The sequence below is a fragment of the Diadema setosum genome, chromosome 9 (genome assembly GCF_964275005.1).
Source record: "Diadema setosum chromosome 9, eeDiaSeto1, whole genome shotgun sequence".
Taxonomy (NCBI): domain Eukaryota; kingdom Metazoa; phylum Echinodermata; class Echinoidea; order Diadematoida; family Diadematidae; genus Diadema; species Diadema setosum.
In genome coordinates this window covers 12,018,409-12,039,392 of record NC_092693.1, presented here as the reverse complement: position 1 = coordinate 12,039,392, position 20,984 = coordinate 12,018,409, and the positions used below count along the sequence as shown (strand labels likewise).

The 20,984-nt window shown below is 39.4% G+C and overlaps 1 protein-coding gene across 1 annotated transcript in view; it reads left to right on the top strand.

Moving 5' to 3' along the window:
• The window catches only part of LOC140233009 (monocarboxylate transporter 13-like), a 43,122-nt gene extending 27,858 nt beyond the window's left edge, over positions 1–15,264 (top strand). Inside the window, exons 2-6 of the mRNA XM_072313115.1 lie at positions 1,004–1,300; positions 4,050–4,600; positions 5,062–5,287; positions 12,370–12,513; positions 14,357–15,264. Coding sequence (XP_072169216.1) covers positions 1,004–1,300; positions 4,050–4,600; positions 5,062–5,287; positions 12,370–12,513; positions 14,357–14,580 — 1,442 coding nt within the window. The 3' untranslated portion in view covers positions 14,581–15,264. The remainder of the gene's footprint in view (positions 1–1,003; positions 1,301–4,049; positions 4,601–5,061; positions 5,288–12,369; positions 12,514–14,356) is intronic.
• The last annotated feature ends 5,720 nt before the right edge of the window (positions 15,265–20,984 follow it).

The window sequence follows — 20,984 nt, the reverse complement described above, 5'->3', positions numbered from 1 at the left end:
ATATCTCTGTCCATCGTCGGTGTTTGCCCGTCGTCTAATTCCAGCCCAATTATTGGTCTAGAATTAGACGATCTAGCAAATCGTGTTCTACGACAAGCTACAAAAAGAACTGAGCGAAATATCTCCACTGATCTCCTCTCTCGTTTTGTACGTTCTCTAACTGATATTCTGTCCATTCATAAGAAGCAGGGTGTGCGATATGTGCCAACAAGCCTGTCGTCCAGGGCCTTTATCATGATTCATGTCTCGCAATGTAAGAGTATGCTTTTTAACGCAAGCTCTATATAAAAAGGCAAGTTTTGTAGTGCTTGAAATCTGTGACTGCCAGATGAGATGCAGCCTGTTGAATGCATTCCAAGCTTTTGCTTTGCGAGTCATGACGTTCTTCCCTCATACCTGCGGTTTGGTTTTTTTTTTTCATGTTGTGTTCATATCATTTTTTTTCAAGGAATCTCGTGCAATGTCAGGATGTGTGTAATCTCTCGAATCGTTCAAAAAAAGTCTTGACCAATTTGAATAAATTTAATTTCTTAATTTCCCACTGTACCTTGACAGTCACAGAATACCACTCGATTAAAAAAAACAACAACAAACAAACAAAAACAAAAACCCCACAACACACACACACACCCAAAACAAAACCGAAATAACCGAAATAACTAGTGCTTGCATGCATGCAAGCAAGTTATACTGAAATTCAAACTTGAATTAATAAGTATGTACATCGAGTGTTTGATTGGTTGATTTTTGTCTGTATTTGATCTCTCCTGTTTTGTTTATTCACTTATTTCATTCATTTCTTTATTAATTCATTTATTACAGAGAAATATGCTCTAAAAGAAGGCTGCTACCTCCCAGTGTTTTTTCCCCTTTCAAGAGAACAGTGAAACTAGATATCCTGGTAGTCATTTCGTCTGAAAGAAACATCAGATCGTATAAGCAACACTATAGAGGCATGGATGAAGATGTAACTTTCTGCCCTGTATGCTTGCTCATTCTCCAGGATGGGTGGGGTCAGTCACTATTGGCGTCAACAGCCTGGCCTCACCCCTTGCAGCCGTCCTCGAGCGGAAGGTGGGTTTCCGCATGACCGTCATCCTCGGCATCCTTCTCTCGTCCGTCGGGGTGTTCGTTTCGTCGTTCGCTCCCCAGCTCTTCTACCTGTACTTCACCTACGGCGTCATGTACGGGCTCGGCATCAACCTCACCTACCATACCAGTCTGTGTCTGATGGTGCAGTACTTCCCCAACAGGAACTGTCGAAGGGCTACCTCTATCATCATGTGCGGGGGAACAACAGGTCTGTATATTCTAGAGAAAGAAAACAAAACAGATAGTCCAAAGACATACGGAAAGCGGCATTCAAACCCACAGTCAATACATTCATTTCTTATAAAAGATCGCATTGCAAAGGGTGTGAGAAGGAAATAATATTATATCAGACTCAACAATCAGTGTTGATTGGCAAAGGTACCTTCATATCATAAAAAGACATAATTTCTTGGCTCTGCCGACAGAGTTTGATCCTGAAAGAAAAGTCCAGATGATTATGTCTGTATGAAAGTAAATCTTACTCGTGCGTAAAAATCAAAATCTCTGACATATAGAGCACGCAGGGGTACTTCTACTAAAAACTATACATGTATTGCACAGTTCTTCAGAGTTGCTCAAGAGATAACACAAGCTCGCCAAACTCTTCACTATGCAACTCTGCTCACCCTTAATCCAAACCCAGACCGAAACCCCAACTTAACCCTAGCTCCCATCCCAAGAAAAATCTTGATTGATTTGTTTAAAGCACACACTCACACTTACACAGGAGACAAAAATAATTCAGGGCAAAATTTCTGTTATAAAAAAAATAATAATAAAAAGGATAGAAATCAATATTGTCATCATTTATCTGCATCCAAGTCAACTGCACGTGGTAGTCGAGTTGTTCTGCCCCCTTTTTTAATGTTCGTCTTTGTTTCTATAGCAAGTTATTGGTGTCTCTGAAATTGCAAAAAGATCCTTCTAAACCTATTGGAAACCAAACGGTCTTTTAATGTGTTTCCTCGCTTTGCATTGCATATACGGGTTGTAAAATCGGACAAACCAAACCAACATTATACGAATGAAGGGAATTTATTTTACGAAGAGAGTGTAGTCACTTAGAGATATTTTCTTATTTATTGTTACTCTCCTCCCTACCCTCTGAAACCAAACAAGACGTTAGTGCATATGCTTGTTTCTTTCCGTTTGGCCCTGTTGACTACCTTTTCCTCTTCTGTGACTAATTCCATTATCTTTTTGTTTTATAGATGACTTCCTCCGAGAAGGGAGCCCAAAACATTATGTCTCCCGATTGTCTGTTTGTCCGTCTCACATCTTGTTATCGCGGCTAGTTTAGACAAACTGCCCAAATGAATTTTCTTGGTAGCTTTCCCATGTGCGCTACATGAAGTATACATGCCCTGAATAGATTTTTGGGTGAAATTCTTCAAGGTCAAAGGACAAAGGTCACTGAACTTCAGATAGAGATGACGACACCTCACTACTTCGGGTGCACGTCACTAGTCCAATACCTACGAGTCATACATCCCACAAGTCATAACCCTCCAGTCATGTTACAGCCCATGACTTCGACACTAGGCAAATAAGGCCCATTAACTTTGACACTTGACAAACAAGGCCCACGAGACAAAACACATTCGACATTACATCACGGAGGTTAATGTCCGCAGTGTCGGTCTCGTGGACCTTGTTTACCTAGCGTCGGACTCGTGGACCTTGTTTGCCTAGTATCGGACTCGTGGACCTTGTTTGCCCTGCGTCGGACTCTTGGGCCTTTTTTGCCTGTAGTGACAGCCTCATGAGGTGTATGACTTGTGGGCTGTATGACGCATGGACTTTTTTTCCAATATCTTGCTCGTGGGCCGAATGACTCTTTGATGTCGGGCTCGTGGGATGACCCCATTACTTCAGCTAGGAATGTCCCATGATGGATGTTGGCTGACAAGTTAGAAAGGAATCTCTAATTGTTTGCTTTAGCATAATACTGGTGATAGATCAAAGCCCTTCTGGCTCTCAGCTGACGATATGTAAAGTCCTTCCCTGGTACAATGTCTGTTGTAGGCCCCTATTATTGCCTGCAGAACGCTTCGCAGCTATATTTTCATTTATTTTCCAGTGTCTGTCAGAAAGAGAAACAGTTCAAATTATTCAGCAAACAAAACATTTAGAGACAATACTTAACTGCCAGAAGTTTCGTTTGTTTGGGGGATTTTTTCAGAATTTGTCGTTTTGGGAGGTCTCTCTCATGATATTTTGCACAAACATTCGTCCTTGCCCTTAGCCTTTCCGATGCTGCAGTTCCCTAGATCCTGAGCCCTAGATTTCTGGTTTCAACCATTAAAAATTCCCTACCGTTGTTCGACTCACCTATTTATAGGCTTATTTGGAATCACTGAGCTAACTAATTGAATTAACCTCAGGTTTTTGCTACAATGGCCACTGAAATAAAGGCAATTAGATTTGATGAGTTGCTGAAGGGGACCAATGAATCGTGGGGCAAATTTGGCATTGATTTCATTGCCATTGTCTTTTCAGTACTTGTCACTTCAAAAGAAGGTCAGTCACTTTTATCGCATGTCCCCCGCGATCTTAGGACAATATTATTTCCCTGTAGAGTGCGCAGGAAATAGTTGTTATCGGTAGAATTCATTAAGCACATGATGACGAGCTAGAGTTCACTCTCAGGCCCATCTTATCGAGCTCATCCGGTGCGACAACCAGATCTTTCTAAATGCGTTCAAAGAGAGGAAGTTTCATAAGATTCACCCTTGCACTTTACCCAAAGCAATGATGAGCACTTGGCACTACAAGTGATTAATGGCTGTAATTGACCATCACGGCTATTGCGGCCGAAAATGAAAGAAAAGATTTAAGGGGGCGGGGGCGAGGTGTTTTACACCTTCAATGACGCCTGTAAAAAAAAAGTCTGAAATCATTTTTATTCTCCACTCAAAAGTGTTTTCCAACCATCTTATCTCCTTCCGTCCTTGCAGGGATGCTGGTCTTCAGCACGTTGATGGAGCGGCTAATCCGTGGCATAACATGGCGAGGCGCGCTCCGTGTCAGTGGAAGCATCGTCCTCATATTGGGGATGCCTTTCGCACTCCTCTGCAAATCTCCCGAGGAGACCGCCTCCGAGCTCTGCGCACACGCCAAGGCCGAAGGCAAAGGCGACGGAAGCGATGCCGAGACTGGCAGCAAGTCCAAACGAGGCCTCAAGAAGGTCCACCCGGAGGATGCTCCGGTGGATGACAAGAGGGCGTGGCGATCGGAGTCATCCGAAGAGGAGGATGGTGGCCCGGAGATGACAGAGAAAACCGCACTGCGTGACGGAGTGACTCACGAAAAGACCGCACCCTACAAGTGCGAGAAATTAGGCAATAAAGAAAAGGAGGTCCTGTTTCTCCTCGAAGATTTGCCCGAGGAACCAGCGAAGTCGGATTTCAAGAAGTGGCTGACGATTTTAGGCAATTGGAGATGCTGGCTCTTCATCGTTTCCATCTTCATTTCCACATTTTCGTGGAGCTTTTATTGGGTGAATTTAGTAAGTTTACGTTTCGTCCGAACATGGTATTGTCAATGCTCAATATTAATTCTACGCCTCCACATGCTGATAGACAGTTGTTGTTATTGCATCGTGGATAGCATAATATCATAATACGATTTACACAGTTAGAAAAAGTATACATTTTTATTTTGTGTCGTCAGAAGAGAGCACTCTGTCAGGTCATTTCCTAATGCATCGAAGTAACTTGCAGTGAAGTGTGCACTATACTTCTCGGTCATGATATTGTAGTTGTTTTTTATGTACGTCTACTGCTCCGTCATCAGCAAACTAAGGCGTAGCTTTCTTGTCGTATACTCTCTACTTACAGAGCAGGTCATATATGCCGATGCATTGCGTCCCAGACCGTACGGGGGAACGTAACACGCTCTCTCTCTCTCCCTGTCACTGGGTAAGTTCCCGCGTTTTCTGACCCCCGTGCCCGTTCTCTCTTCCACAAGGTCAGCCATCTTTCAGACGTGGGGTTCTCGCAGCGGCAAGGTGCCTACGTGTTGACCACTTGCGCGGCCGCGGAACTGGCCGCCAAGATCCTGCTGGCCGCGGTTGGCGACAGGCTCCCACTCAGCAACGTAACCATCTTGGGAATCCAGGGTCTCGTCACAAGCGCCTTCACCATCGGCGTCATGTTCATCCGGAATTTCGGCGGCGGGATGGGCATCATTCTAGGTAATCAACGGTTACGACCACTGATCTCTAGAGGAGGAGGTATCTGGATATCTCATAGTCCAACCACTTTGAAGCCACCACGCGGCCATCTTCCCACTCACATCGTCCATGCATTAGATTGTAGACGGGACTCACGACATCACGTGATCTTGGTGATAGTCTCTGTTGGAAAATGCGTCCAAATCCTCATAGAGTGCGCCTAGTAAGATGGCGGCGCGACGGCTTCATGTGTTTGTACTGCGTGAGTGGTCCAATGAGATATCCAGATACATCCTATTAAGAGATCGGTAGTCACGACTTGTACCTAATTAGATTGATCTACACTTTGATAAATCTATGCAGTGGTCTGCAACTTTTGGGCAAATTTAGATTGGTAATAGGTCACTCATTCCTTGTGTAGATTCACAGTAACTTCAGGGTTGTTTTTGTTGTTGTTGCTGTTTTTTTTTTTTGTCAAAAGATTTCTTCTCAGTGGAAAACAAACAAACAGCAAACATAGCCAAAAACAAAAACCAAACCGATATCCATAAAGACACAAGTGCACTGGTAGACAGAAAATCTGTGTGCAACGGGATATAATATTTGGTAAACTGAAAAAACACACTTATGATAAGCATACATAAATTCTATACGAAAATTAGCGTTCATTCTTGTAATTGGCTTTCCTACACATAGAATGCGTGATTTAAGTGATCTAGGAAAGATCTTTATTCGTTTATTCATTTGTTTGTTTGTTTGTTTATGATCGACAATTCTGGTAAGTCTCTTCATCTTGCATCACACGTTTACTCACATACCTTCCATTGCGCTTGTCGTATGTGTTAGTCGGAAAGTTACGACTATATAGTTTTAAACAAATGAACACTAGCTAAGAAGTTCATAAACAATGTTTGGAGTGATTCAGAGAATAATTCCAACGATGCTTGACGCACTTTATAAATCCTGCACGTTTGTATGCTAGCATATGGACCTCCAGATGAACTGACGTTGGTTGATTTACTTCCGGAACCAAAATATTGTCTTCCCGCCAAAACGAATTTCCTGTTAATGGTCTAATGGCAGACGAATCATGTCAAAAAAAAAGAAGAAAAAAAGAGAATGAGTACATGACCCGTTGTAGCCACAGAAAACAATCGACATTAATTTTTATTCGTCATCGTTAATTTATATATCCAGTGAATTACTGCTCATGTCATGGGGATGTAGGTCTATATAAATGTGATAGACTTGCAACTAAGCAATATTTAATATAATCATACGATATATTTGAAATTGGGATTAGTTTCAACGCCTTAAGGGACATACTGTGTCCTGTGATTTATTTGAAACTTGATTAATGCAGCTCTACTAAGGTGCTTACACTTGAGAAACGGAGTAAATATAGCCCTAGCATTCGATTGTATGAAGAAAAGGATGATGGCCTTCAGTTACCTGAGCTAGAATAATACAAATTACGGTCACCGTCGGAGCATTGTTTAAAACTGATAACGTGGAGGTTATCTGGCAAACTTTCTGATAAAGAGAAAGAAAAATACCAGGCGTCATTCTGCTCGACAAAGTCAAGAGACGCGCACTTCGTTTGAAGTGCATCGAGAGGAAATCACAGGCATGTTGGGATAAGGCGTGTGAAGAAAAGCGACAATACTGGCACGGATTCCTGTTCGGGGTTTGAATTGACTTTACTGTTCCCACCCGTCATACGTGTTGTATCCAGCATCACGCCATTCGTTTGAGCCGCGCATCATGCAATTCATGCTGCAGCAGCTTTTTTTTTTTTTTTTTTTTTTTTGTTAGGTGTACTTCGCGGATACATGATAATTACATCAGCATTCGTGTGACCGTTTTAGACAATCAACAGTCGCGGCAATCAAAATGCCGATGGTAATCTGTGAACCATGGTTCGGTTACCGACTTCCTCAATTTCAGGATGTCTACAGAAATACTTAAAAAAAAATTTTCCCGTGGATGAGGTGTCTGTACTTACCGCGAGTATCTGCACATTTGCGGGATTCAACAAACATTAATAACCATCATGTCTTTCGTGGTATTGATGATAACCCCTACATGTCGTATATAAACTGTACTAGATTCCTAAAGTTCTTGAAGTTCTTAGAGCCAATTTACAAACCTGAACATGAGATTCCTTTCATAAGCTTGTACAAATATTGTAGAAGTAATAAGTAATTCAGACCTTTTCTCAGGATCATAAAACTATAAAGACTTTTTGGATGATGGAGAGGGAAACAATACTATAGATTTCAAGTGAATTAATTATCATTTTTAAATCCTTTTCGCTGCAAAGGGGGAGTGTATTCTCAAGTAACATGTGCTTAGTTTTTTTTTTCATTTCCTTGAAAACAACAACAACAACAACAACAACAACAACAACCTCTGAGGTTACTGTAAGATTTCATACACAATGTTGAGAGACATTATTTTTCAACCACACAAAATGCATGCAATCGTGACGTTTGCAAAAGAGATTTCTACGACCTTAAAGGGGACCTCCGGATGATTTTCAGACTTTTACATTTGAACAACTATAAATTAGTTAAACTGAGTACAGAGTTTCAGAATTTATAGTGATTGGAATGAGCAATAAGAACGTTTTCAAAATTCGTAACAAATTGTAATGAACAAGGATGATGACATGGCAGCCTCACCATAAGAATGCATGAGTTGGGGCTCAAGGAAGCAGAACAAAAGAAGAAGGCATGCATAGATTCTTCACAGGTGAACTTGTTGAGCAAGCGATATTGTAATGGATTTACACTGCTCCATTTCTGAAATATGTGAGGCTCTGATGTCATCAACACTGTTCAGTGTAATTTGTTTAAGATTTTCAGTTTATTGGTTTCTCTGCTCAAGGACCACAAACACGAATCTATACCTGGAGCTGTCGATTTATGTACTCCATGATGTGAAATTATGAAAATCGTCTGGAATGGCCCTTTAAAAGACCTGGTATCATGGGGATTCATGGGTGACCCGATTCATTCGCTGCCCACCGGGGTACATTCGAAAACAACGGTTAGCACCGGTCAGCGAATAATGTGCTGCGCTGATCGGTAACGGCCGACTCTAGTCGAGATTCTTCGGCTCTGTGTGTGCTCACATAGATATCAGTGATAAAGCTATACACAATTCATCACGGAGATTCTCGAATACATAATCCGAGCCGGGCCAGCCTTCCCACCCCATGGTATCCCCACGCTGAGAAAGAAGCAACAGCTGACAGTGCTATGTCCACTGGGACATGTAGGCAATCCGTTTGTTCGCCCCTCGAGAACTTTTGGCCATCCTCCCGTTACCAAGATTTTGGTCTTAAGAAGTATTAGTAACAGGATCGAATCAGTCGAATATATGGTGTACCTACACAAAGGGAATTTATCCAGAGAAAATATGATACAAGCAAATTAAGGAACGAATGTGAGGTGCAATATTTAAGTCAAGCAGACCAACCTGCATAAAGATGAAAGCCAATAGAGAGTACACCGAGATTTATGAGTCACATAACCAGAAACCCATTTCTACGCTGGGCACGCTCCGATCAGGGAGGTGGAAGAATTTTCTTCCACCTCCCTGCTCCGATCATTCAACAGTGTCATTGTCAGTATTTGTGTGTTGGCCGTCTTATAACCAGGAATAGAGTTAGATTAATCTGAATTCTTACGAACCAAAGGTGATGTGTGGAAATGGGTCTTAGACTCAACCCCTGTTTCTCTTTCGGATTTTTGTTTTTAAACTATTAGAATGGATATCAAAATCCAAAACTGTGCTATGTACAGAGGTGATACAAAGTGACCATTCAGGAACCAACAGAAAGTCGTGTGTTGGGTGGTATTATGTCCTGTGTGCATGTGTGTATTTTGTTGTATGTGTTTGTGTTTTACTGTTCTTTGTTTGGTGTTTTGTTTTTGTATTTTGTGTTGTTGTTGTTTTTACCATCTGGACACATTGTAGCCAGCCATGGGTATAATTGATAATGATAAGTAATGTTAACATACATGTAGATAAGTGCAATGTCAAGAAGTTGAATCAAAGAACTGTTAACGAAGTCTTTATAGACTTCGTTAGAACCTTTTTTGGCCCAAGATAATCGCCTAAACTGTGAACTGGAAATGACCTCACGGCTATCAGCAAGTATCATTTAATTCTGCACAAGCTGTCATTGACCAATTAAGATGACCAGCTAAAGAAGAACAATGCGTATGCAAATAATGATGAAGGTGGCCTTACCCATAGACTGGTGCCTTGCTTATCGTCCACGAAGTCGTTAGGCGGTAGTATACTGTATATTTGACCTGCAACTCGTAGAACGATTAAGCAGTAAAAGAAACAACTGTATATCATTGTTTTATCCATACACTATAAGAGCTTGCTTCCAAAAGGCGCTAAATCCATCATTTTGGAAGCAAGCTCTTCACATATTGATTTTGTGTGTGTTTCTGCATGGATTAGGTCTGAACATTAGAACTTTATTCTCTGTCAATCGGCGTTCGACACAGGAATATTTGCCTATCTCGACTAGAAGCCTGCAGCATGCAAATATCTTATAATAATATCCTAATATAATAATCCTATAATCCTATTATTATCATGATCCTTCCAAATAGTAGGCCTATTCAGTCAACGAGTTTCTGTAAAGGCTAATGAAAAGAGCAGAGAAAGAAACAAAAATGGGAAACAAATTGATTAGGAAATAACCACCGAAAAGACGATAATCATGTAAGAAGTAAGTAGAGATGAATGATAGATTACGATACAAAAGACCGTGTGTTGTAAATAACCGTCAGGGCATGCTAATTGGGTCTGCGTGGTAGACTATCTCCGTATTGTCATGATAACCGTGATACGGCAAGGGGGGGGGGGGGGGGCAGGGGAGTAGACCAGCTGAACAGCGAGATATTGCGTAAGACGTGTAATTATTTACTGACCTAGCTGTTAGCTTTGCATCGAACCTTTCTCATGTTCAATTAGTGTATAGCTTCGTTAGCGGCCAAATCCCTATGCTTACTCTGCGTAGACCCCCATCCCCTTTAAATCTTGTACGAGGTGCGTTGATATATAATTATATGTGGGTCAACAGGGTATGGCAAAAATATCCTTTGAAGTGCTTGTGTAGAAGTGTCACTTGAAAGCTTACAACGCAGTCATTTTCATGCAGTGGTAATCAGAGACTGAAAAAAAAAAGAGTGGTGCGGTGTGAAAAGAATCTGTTCATATCTGACGTGGATGAAGAATAATAGTGCAAACCACTCCTTCGGGGCCTACTTTCTCTTGAGTATGAACAATGCAGAATTGTGAGTGAAGCCTGTATGTAGGATGAAAAGGGAGTGGACGATCTACAGTGTCACAGTAACTGTTTCATAGGCTTCATTAACAGTGAACTCTGAGCTACTTTTGTCATGGATAGGCTGCATCAAACAACGTTTACAGTGTGTTTACCCTACCAGTGCAGAATGTAACAGCATGCATTGACATTTCTGTCATGGACGTGGAATTTATGAAAACGTCTTCGTTAACGTCAGAGTTGGATAATACAAATGACAGATCAGTTAGTAATTTGCGCGTGTCAAAATCCTTCCTATAGACAAAGGCATCCCCTAGAGACATTTACCTCTGGATGTCTATGATATGCAGAGGTACATTATGTGTATTGTAAATGTAAATGTAAAATGATTTGTGTGTGTGTGTGTGTGTGTGTGTGTGTGTGTGTGTGTGTATGTGTGTGTGTTGGTCAAATAAAAGAGGTTGGCTCACGAATAAAGGACTAGAATGCAATAATTTTCATGACCCAATGTCGCGTGAAAAGGACAATATTGTTGAGTGGCTTCTTGAACAGCGCCATTCTAGCCTTTCATGTTGACTTCGAGTGTGTAGTATGTCAACATAAACCCCTGTTATCAGCGTTTGTTGACTGTAAGATGCGGTTCTGTCAGAATCTGTCAAGATTTCTTTCCTTTTAATAGATAGTTTATGATCTCGTAACTTGTTCAATGATTACTCCTTAATCATGTCTGTAAGGCGTGCTCGCCTGCTGTGAAATCTGTGCCGTTTGCGACCCATTCAACTTGATTTTATGATCAGAGGAGAAGTATTATCGACGTGTGATCTACATCATATAGCAGTCAGAAGAGTTTATGTCTGTAATTAAGCCTACTTAACCCCATAGAAAGAAGGCTTGAGCGTAAAGTCCACCGGGGAACATGATTGGGTGAACGACTGTGTAAACTTCAAACGCGTCATTGTGTTTCTTTGGATGAACTCTAAGGAACTTATTATTTGTTTTTAGAAAGGCACTACCGGCCAACTAAAATTGATAATCAATTTCTGCAGCCCATGAAAAATATAAGATTTAATATCTTCATCCCCCCCTCCCTCGAGAGCAAATATTAATTTCTAAATTGTTTTTTAAGAGGAAAATATTTAGAAAATGATATGACTAAAAAATCAATAGAAAGACAGTCAGACAACACGCTTGCAAATTAGAAAAGAGCATGGACACAGTGATCCTATCTACAGAGGCTGATGCGGGACCACATGCAAAGATAAATTTCATCGACGGTAGATGGCGCTCATCCTATCCGGTTTGAAATAAGATAGAATAAGATAACAAGGAAATAAAAAAAAAAATACATGAAAAAGATCTGAGCCTTCTTATCGCATTTCAGTTATCTGTAAGTCGTCTGTGTCGTTATCTGTCGGGCAGTAAGATTAGGATCAGCGTGTGTCCTACTTAATAAGCTTATGCCCCAGCGATGTCTAGCTGTGAAAAACAAAACAAAACAAAACAAAACAAAACAAAACAAAACAAAACAAAACAAAACAAAACAGAGATGTTAGTGGACATCCGTCGTCCGTACTTCCAGCAAACAGCTTGACAGGCCTAACTATTTCCATTTTTTCACTCTCCATTCATTATCTATTTATCTATTTATCAGTGTGTGCGTCTGTCTGATCTATCTACAAAACATGTACGTAAATGTTGATGATATATTCTACAAACGCAATGTATTCTACAAACGTATCAATCCGTTAAACCATGTTTTATATTATCTGTCTGTCTGTGTCCCGTACAGGTGTTGGTGCAATGAGGGGGGTTTACCAGGTAGTCCCCTACATGAGTTGTGTGGAAATCATCGGGCAGCAGTGGGGAGATGAAGCACAGACCCTCACGCTCGTCGTCCAAGGCATTGGCTACCTAGTGGGGGCGCTGCCATCAGGTAAACACATCCAGACTTATATATCTCAGTTGATTCCACCAAAACTCAGATTAAATTGATTCTTTTTTAATATATAATTTAGTATTTATTGCAGGTAAAAAAATAAATGGTATAAACAGCAAACAATAAAAAATCAAGTAATTACAGACTCAAAAATAAAGGAAAAAAAGATGCAGCATAACAAAACAAGTAAAAATAAAATATTACGTAACAAATGACAAAGTTACCCTTTGTTTTAATCATACAATTTCAAATTAAATTTCAAACCTCCATTTTTGAAAATGAGTGGCAAGTTTACCTATCTTTTTGGAAATTCTGTATATTATTCTTTATTATTTTTAGGTATAAACCTGAAAAGATGTCAAAATAGGGGTTTTATTCTGGCATTTACAGACATAATTATGATTCTTTGTGTCGGAATACTGAGGAAATCACTCTCATAGGCACTGTCTATGCGCCGTCAGTTAAAAGAAATACATTGTAGTTTACAAAGTTGTAATCTGATAAAATCAAAATAACAAACCTGAACCTTATCATTGCACTCTGTTCGCCCAACCATGAGAAAAACAAAAACACGAAAATATATTCTTTACGCGAATTATCTCTATTCGACGTCGATAAAACAAGTAGCAAGTTCCCTCACAGAGAAGATAAACCAGATTGTCGGTATACCACTTTCATCGGCTTATAAAAAGTTTCAGGTTTCTATACGAGTTTCTATACGACCTGGTCATAGTCCCATTTATTGAAACCCTCTGAACCTCACTGCAAGTCTACACGTATTTGCAGTTTACTGCATAATGTCTCCCATCCACTTTGCGGCTAAGCGTACAAAAGGTCTCGTAAAGGGCAATGAAATAAGCCTTTCTGGATTCACTCACACCTTCGTGTCCAATGTTGCTATAGGTAAATCAGGGACGTATCACAAAACATAGGAATGACATCAATGTTAACCATCCTTGGGAGGAAAAAAAAACCCACACAACCCAAAACAGTAGACTGTGGTTGATATCAGGGTGAATTCCTCTTCAACATGCACCACATCCGGAGGCTGAAAATGCTCTTCATTAAGTTTGGTATCATTGTTTTTGTTTCAGCCCGAATTCACAGCACACGGATGACTTTTTTTTTTTCTTTAAGTGGCAGGATTATGGTTCCCTATTAACCCTTTTGTTTGCTTTTCAGTGCCGATTGGCACAGAAAACCCCATAGCGTTGTACACAGTGTCCAACGTTCCTAGCATAGAAAGGGTTGAGGCAGTGGTTGAGGACATCTGGTCAGAGTCTGAGCATAAAACCAACGTTTTAGATAACTTTCAGGGTCGAAGGACAATAGTAACGTGGTACCAAAAATAAAACCCTTTGAAGTTCCCATCTGTCTATATTTTACATGTGAAATTCCATACACATTATCGCCATTATCGCCATTGTTACTATTTTTTTAAACGACATGTATGTGCATGAGCGTTTTTGTGACACGTGTTTGTGTGATTGAATGTGTGTGTGTGTGTGCGTGTGTATGTGTGCTTGTGTTGCATCTGTCCTATGTAAATATGTTACTATTATACTTCCTGTTAATATGCTTAAACTTTAGTATGTTTTGTTTTATACGTTTATCCGGGACCCCTTTTTTACAAGCTCTGCTTCTTTTGGGGTCCCAAACCATTCATTATTCTTAATGCTGTATCCTTTTGTAAAATGTCAAACGTTTAATGAATTGGTTTGATAAAAACTTGAAACTTGAAACTTGAAACTTGAAACGACATAGGGCCTATGTGAAGACATAACGTGTTTTACGCATGCAGTTCTCACGGATTCATTTTGTTTGCTCACTCTTCTCACAGGCGCCATCTACGACATCACGCAGTCATACCGCACGTGCCTTCTGATGGTTTTCGTTCTTTTCATCGCGTCGTCCATGGCGCTCTACATCATTCAACTCTTCGACCGCTTCTGCGCCAACAAGTCGAAGGCGCAATGCGTGGACATTAATTCCAAGACTGTGTCCGTTCCAGAGGCGTTTGTCCGGAGGCATGAAATCGTGCTGGATAGAGTGACATCAGTGTAGTAACTTAATTCATGTAACATGAGGAGGGGAAATGGGAAATTGTATTTTTTATGAGGGAATGGCGTTGATATACTGTTCTGGTGTTCTTCGACACAGCGTAACATTATTATGAATCAGTATTGTCTTTTAATATTGATTTTTGCGAATTCCTCTCATAACACTGCCGTACTAAGGTCTCGACTGTGGCTTTTATCATAGGATTTTGATAGATTCGACTTATCATAGAACGTGTGAGAAACTTTCTGGCACCACACCGAACACATGTCTTGATATGCAAAATCCTTGTTAGAAAGGTCAATGAAAATGTTTGACGCATATTTCGTCGAACACAAGGAGTCAGCAGTCTCAATTGTTATCAAAGACACATAGAAATTTTGGACGAAACAAAGCAAAATTCCAATAGGTGTAATAAATAATACACCGCCAATATTGTCTTGGGGCTGGGAGCTACAGCACACACCCAAATGTGTACTCCAATATTCACATTATTTGTTTCTGAAGCTGCATAAACTGACAGATTTTATTTATGATGATAGGGCAAGATATTGAAGAATGTGCAATATACACATATTTATTTCACGTCGACCGTGGAAGGAACTCTGCTCTCTGTAACACTTAAACGCCATTTCATGGTTCTCAGAAGCCTCGTATACCACAAGTGTGAGTGTCGAGTGTTCATAGCTACAGAGGGCGCTAATCATGTTTTTAGCCAGCAGAACAAAGTGCCAGTATCGTGTGTGAGCCTCCACGATGTATCGCAATTATTTCGACACCATGATAGGCTCTCTGCCGTCCCGACTGTGATATTTTTCGTAAAAAAGCTATTACCCATTTCATCAGTAGCACTGTACTGACGCAATCAAAGGTTTTGTTATTGTCACGTGACCAGATAGTCTTGATATCACGTGATCGTTACATCTCCCTGGGTTATTCTCTTTCTGAATTGTTTCCCTTGTTATCAATTCGTAAATAAAAGTATGATGGAGAGTGTTGTCAAGAAACAATAAGAACACCAAGCGGCAAGAACGGGTGGATGAAATCAATGAAAAAAAAAAAAACAGAAAAGAGAGGGGGAGAGAGAAAGAAATATATGTAGACAGAATGAAAAAAAAAAGCAATAAAGATCAATAGATACTTAGTATATAGAGAGTAAGAAAGATGGGAGAGCTATGATAGGAAAAGCAGCTACACTGTATTTGACTTTCATAAAGAGCGAACATGATGAGATGCTTCCGTTTATCTCATGGTTGTGTGTGGTTCTCATCGAGCAACAGTAAATCTTCCTGTAGGTTTGGTATCGCTTGCATTGTCTTACATTATGTTTTTGCAAGCTGCGATTTCTGCAATCTGCGAAACCACTGTAAAATAATCTACCTCGAAAGCTTCTCAGATGCAAAAATATATTTTTATACGGCAAATGTGTACTTCCTGTACTCTAATGTGCCTGTGGGTGAAATTCCAGTGCCTCTTATTTCGGAAAGTTCTCAGTTACTTTTATACGGTGCATATCGCTCGCAATGATTGTCATGGTTGTGAAAATGAACTTTCTGCATGTAAAATTTATTATTTCAAGTTCAGTTTGAGGCATGTTCACGGTCCATGAAACAAAGGGAAGGCGACTCACTATATATACCACTGCGTGTCTAGAATAAACGAACTAAGAGCAAATATCTGCTTTTAGTGTTGCTTACGCCTATAAGCAACAAAATAGGAAAGGATAACTTTGACTCATTCCCTTCTTAAAAGTTTGACGTGATTGTCTTAATAAGGGTGTGACGGCATGACCAAACATAACATTATCTTTGTTTTCGATTAGTACATTATTTTGTAGCAGTCGATTGTTGTGCAGCCTTTATAGTTTGCGTTAGTCTGACTCACACCCTTGGGTGTCTTCACTTAATGTTGCATCCACGAATGCGATATAAAATAAAGACATTTTTGCAAGATGATTATGCCGGCGGCAAGGTACACGTATTGTTGAAATCCGGTTACTATAGTACCGTACAGACTTACTTCCTAAAAGTCAGAAGCTGTATTGTATAATGCAATATTTGCAGGAAATAATACATTATTATGTAAGATGCAATACCCAGATTAGTGCATAACTGGAGAGGCTACCAAAACTGTGCGTTAGGGTATGCACTAGTATACCCAAACCATGCAATGTGTGTACTTGCATCGCAGTGTTGGCACGCGATCACTAGCTCGATAATGTCGACCAATTTGCACAAAAATAATAATAAAGAAAATAAATAAGTAAATAATTAATTAAATAAATGAATAACGAAATAAATAAATAAGTAACTGAAATGAAACACACACACACAAAAAATCCCGCCTTAAAACAAAAACAACATTAGATCACGAAGACTAAGAATTTATATAATATTAGCTGATTTATGTTGGGAAAGAAATTGTGCATTCACCTTTATTTGGCATGTATTGGTTAGCTTACTTTCCAGAGAACTTGGTGAGGCATCTAATTCTTATTAACCATTTCGGTGCCAGAGACTTTGTACAGTGTGTTGTACAACGCCATGGAGTTTTTTTTTTTTTTTTTTTGTGCCAAATCAACACTCAAAGCACACAGGGTGTTAAAAAATGTTGCGCTTCCAATCGCACAACAGATTCAAAAAATGGTCTGTATCATTCCTTGTACACCATAACTAACTTAAGTACGGGATCCTATGCCAAACAAATTTCAGTCGTATTGTTACGCGTGGTGGAGAAGATAATGTGTTTAATGTCAACAACACCAAAAATGAGGCTACGTTGTATAATTCTCCGCTTTTGATGACATTATACATGTTCAACTCGAGTCAAGAATATCACTATGCAAAGTGTGTAAGGGTAACGAGAAAGAGCTTTTTTCATTTCCGATCATTCTGTACATAAAGAACTTTATGAGCGTACGCAAATCATTCCCATCTAAACATTAATCTTTTATTACTCCTTTCCGTTTTATGATTTTTTTTTTTCTACTAGCCGCTGTGCAATGTGATATCCCATTTGTTCTACCAAGCTCTTTGTTTTGTGTGTGACATATTGCTTGAGAATCCGTGGTATATGTTACTTGTACCAAGTATAATGTATCATGGCATGACAATTTGGTAGTATTTCGTCACTTTTTACCTTTTTTTTTTTTTTTTTTAGCTGTCGAATGATATGGATCTTTCGACTCTTCTTTTTAAGTATAAAAATGTTCGTTTTATTTTGAGTCGTGTTTGCCTTTGTAAGATGGTTCATTATTTTGTTTATGCTCCCACCTAATAGCACTACTGACGTGCCTGGAAAAATGAATGCAAATTGCCTTCTTTCAGTACCTTTCAATTTATCTACAAAGTGAGTCTGACAGATTTTGAACGTTCACAACACTGTTGCATGATGGCACGAGATTTGTTTTGGTTATTGTTATACGTATACATTTATGGTTGATATGTCCTTTGTGACGTCATCTTAAGCAGCCCGATGTTGTCCTGTCTTTATTTTCTGTCGGTCTCTCACCCGAGTGTGAATAGTGGATGACAAGATCCTGTACAGTACACAGGGTAAACGGTGAAGTGTTTTTCGTATGACATCTCTGTGAGTTTATCGCGAATGCTAGATCGCAACCAATGCACACTGACTGCGCAAAAGTTTGTTTGTTTGTTTGTTTGTCTTTTAATAGAGTATGTCATTTAATTCTGCAGGCTGGTTCGTAAGTAACTTTAAAATGTAAATTAACATTTTGTGCATACTGACATGTTATAAATTTGATATAAAACATGTAGCTAATGATAGATTGTACGTTTACATACTTCCCCAGGATTGTTCTTTGATTGTATTCCAGTAGTATCTTCTTGTTATTGTTGTTGGTTTTTGAATATTTTTATGAGCGACTTATAGGGCCTACTCTCACATCCGTTTAGAAGAGGATAAATAATGTGAAAAACACAGGACTTAAAATGACGTTGAAATACGCTCCCACACAATCGAGAGATCTAAAATTTCATTTCACCATTGCCTGATAAGGAATGATATTTGTGATATGATAAGGAAATATTCAGAGAAGATCAAAATTAATTCATATGCTGCATGGTAGTTTCATATCAGTGTTCAAACAGTGACATACTTTACCTTCTATATACAATTACCACAGTCTCCGGGCATTGACAGACGACGTGTGAGGAAAGGAGCGCTAACTCTTTTGATGAAATTCTCGTATTGAGTGAAGAAAAACAATGAACATGTAAAATACGCTACGCCTTCTGATTCGCAGCTTTCAATGTTAACTTTGTCCCGTAGTGATACGAGTAATAATGTGTCTTTGTCCATGGCAAATTCCGTAATTTTCCTTCCTCTGCTTGACGTGGAATATAAAAACTGTCAAATATCCCTATTGTGATGTGTCGATGATGTCACAATAACAATTCCCGTCCAGTCTCTGACTTACTAATTTGTTGAAAGCTTTGACTTATTGTAGCACATGTTTAAAACGTAAACTAGATTCTCACTGTTTGATTTTGTACTGTTGTTTCTTTTCTTCTTGTTTTTTTTTTTTGGTTACGTTAAGAAATCTGAAAAAAGTCAACCTCATATATTTTGTTATCTCTTAATCCACGCTGAATTCTAGATTTGAAAGGGAATATGATTTTTTGTTCGATGATGCAGTAACTGACATATATGTATAAAGGTAGCTCTGTTATTTTAACTAAAGAGTGCACGCTTGTAGAAATTTAAAATGCTATATTGAAATGTTATACTATAGCAGCCAAGTGAGACACCCAACTACAAAGCCGTTCGTAAAGTGCTGGACAAGATCCTCCGTATTGATCTATGGAGACTATGCCTTTAAGAATCCGGCGTTGTGTGTGACGTCACAACGGTCACATGCATGCCAATATCGACTTGAACGCCCAATATTAACCTTCTTCCATTTTGTTAAAATGTGTAGTCGATCATGAGCAGTGAAGCTCTTGAATGCCGACGTGTCAGAGGTTCAGTTTCAAATAATCACATTCATGTCTCTATAGAAACCGCGGCTAAACAATCCGTATCAGTTGGGGTAAGTTTGACACGACCGACAACTCGTCGCAGCACGAGGCATACATGCTCGCAGATATGAGTGGACGTTCTACATCGTGTGTAACATATTGATTCTAAATAATATTACTCTTTAACGGTAATACAGGGGCCGCAGAATATTTTTTTTTTCCTGTATATGGGGGGGGGGGTGGTGTTCATGGTTGGGTATAAGTCAAACGTCAATGCTCCCTACTACCCCCCCCCCCCCAAAAAAAAAAATGAAATAAAATCAAAACAAAAACAAAAACAAAAACAGAAACAAAAAAACTTCTCTTTGACTGGAAAAATGCCCAGGCCGAACGCTCGAAAGTCATAAGTTTTCTTGTGTGTACTAAATTTTTAAGATTTTTCCTTCTTTTTAAACCAAAAGTGCGTGGAGATGGGGGTAGCCCCCTCCCGTTCCGCTGCCCCTATTGTATGTGCGGACTATGATATATATGAATTTTGTTGTTGTTGTTTTAAATCATCTTCTATTGTATTCTATTGAGTTCAACACTGATAATGTAACTGATAACTTTAGCATTGCGATACATGGGATGGTTTTGAGCCCTATATATAGAATTAAGCACGGAAGACGGTTTGATATAATTATTATAATAAACTAAAGCGTGATTTTTGTCGTTGTTTCTCTTTCAGTGAAGGGTGTTCGAACAAGCTCATTAAAGAGGCTATTCTGTCAGTACCTGACCATCTCCATATAAACTTAATTTTTATATTTCCTTTTTTTTTTGTGGCCCACATTGAGGTTAGGTATTTCATGACTTTATTGATAAGTTGCATATAATATACCCCTCTTTGTGATATCACAATATCTCACCCGTAAATTGCGTGTAAATGTCAAATGGATAAACTCTGAGCGAAGCTGTCTGTTTACATCTTGCCTGGTTTATGTGGGTCAAAAGTCAGAGCGATAGCATCAATTCTGAGGTCATTATGTTGTACAGTTGGGACAGACTGTACAGAAGTTGATCGTCACTTTCCATAGATATACCTTGGGTCCTTTCACGCTCCCTAGCAATCGCCATCATATTTCATTCTTTTGACAGTGTCTTTATCCGTACAGGACGTATGCGATATCAGTGAAGAGTGTGTTGATTCCAACAACAGGATCGTGATGTAACAGTGTGTTAACGTGTAGATTGTGATAACAATGTCAGTGTTTGCGTAAATGTACTAGAAGTAACTGTTGTAGCCACTGACGTGAAAAAAAAAACAACAACAACCAAGTATCGATGTTCATTGTTTAGTGAACTGAAGAGTTATACATTACAAGTTACTCTGTTTTTTTTTTTGTTTAGTGCATGTATGTGACGCGATGATGTTATTGTAATGTTTACATG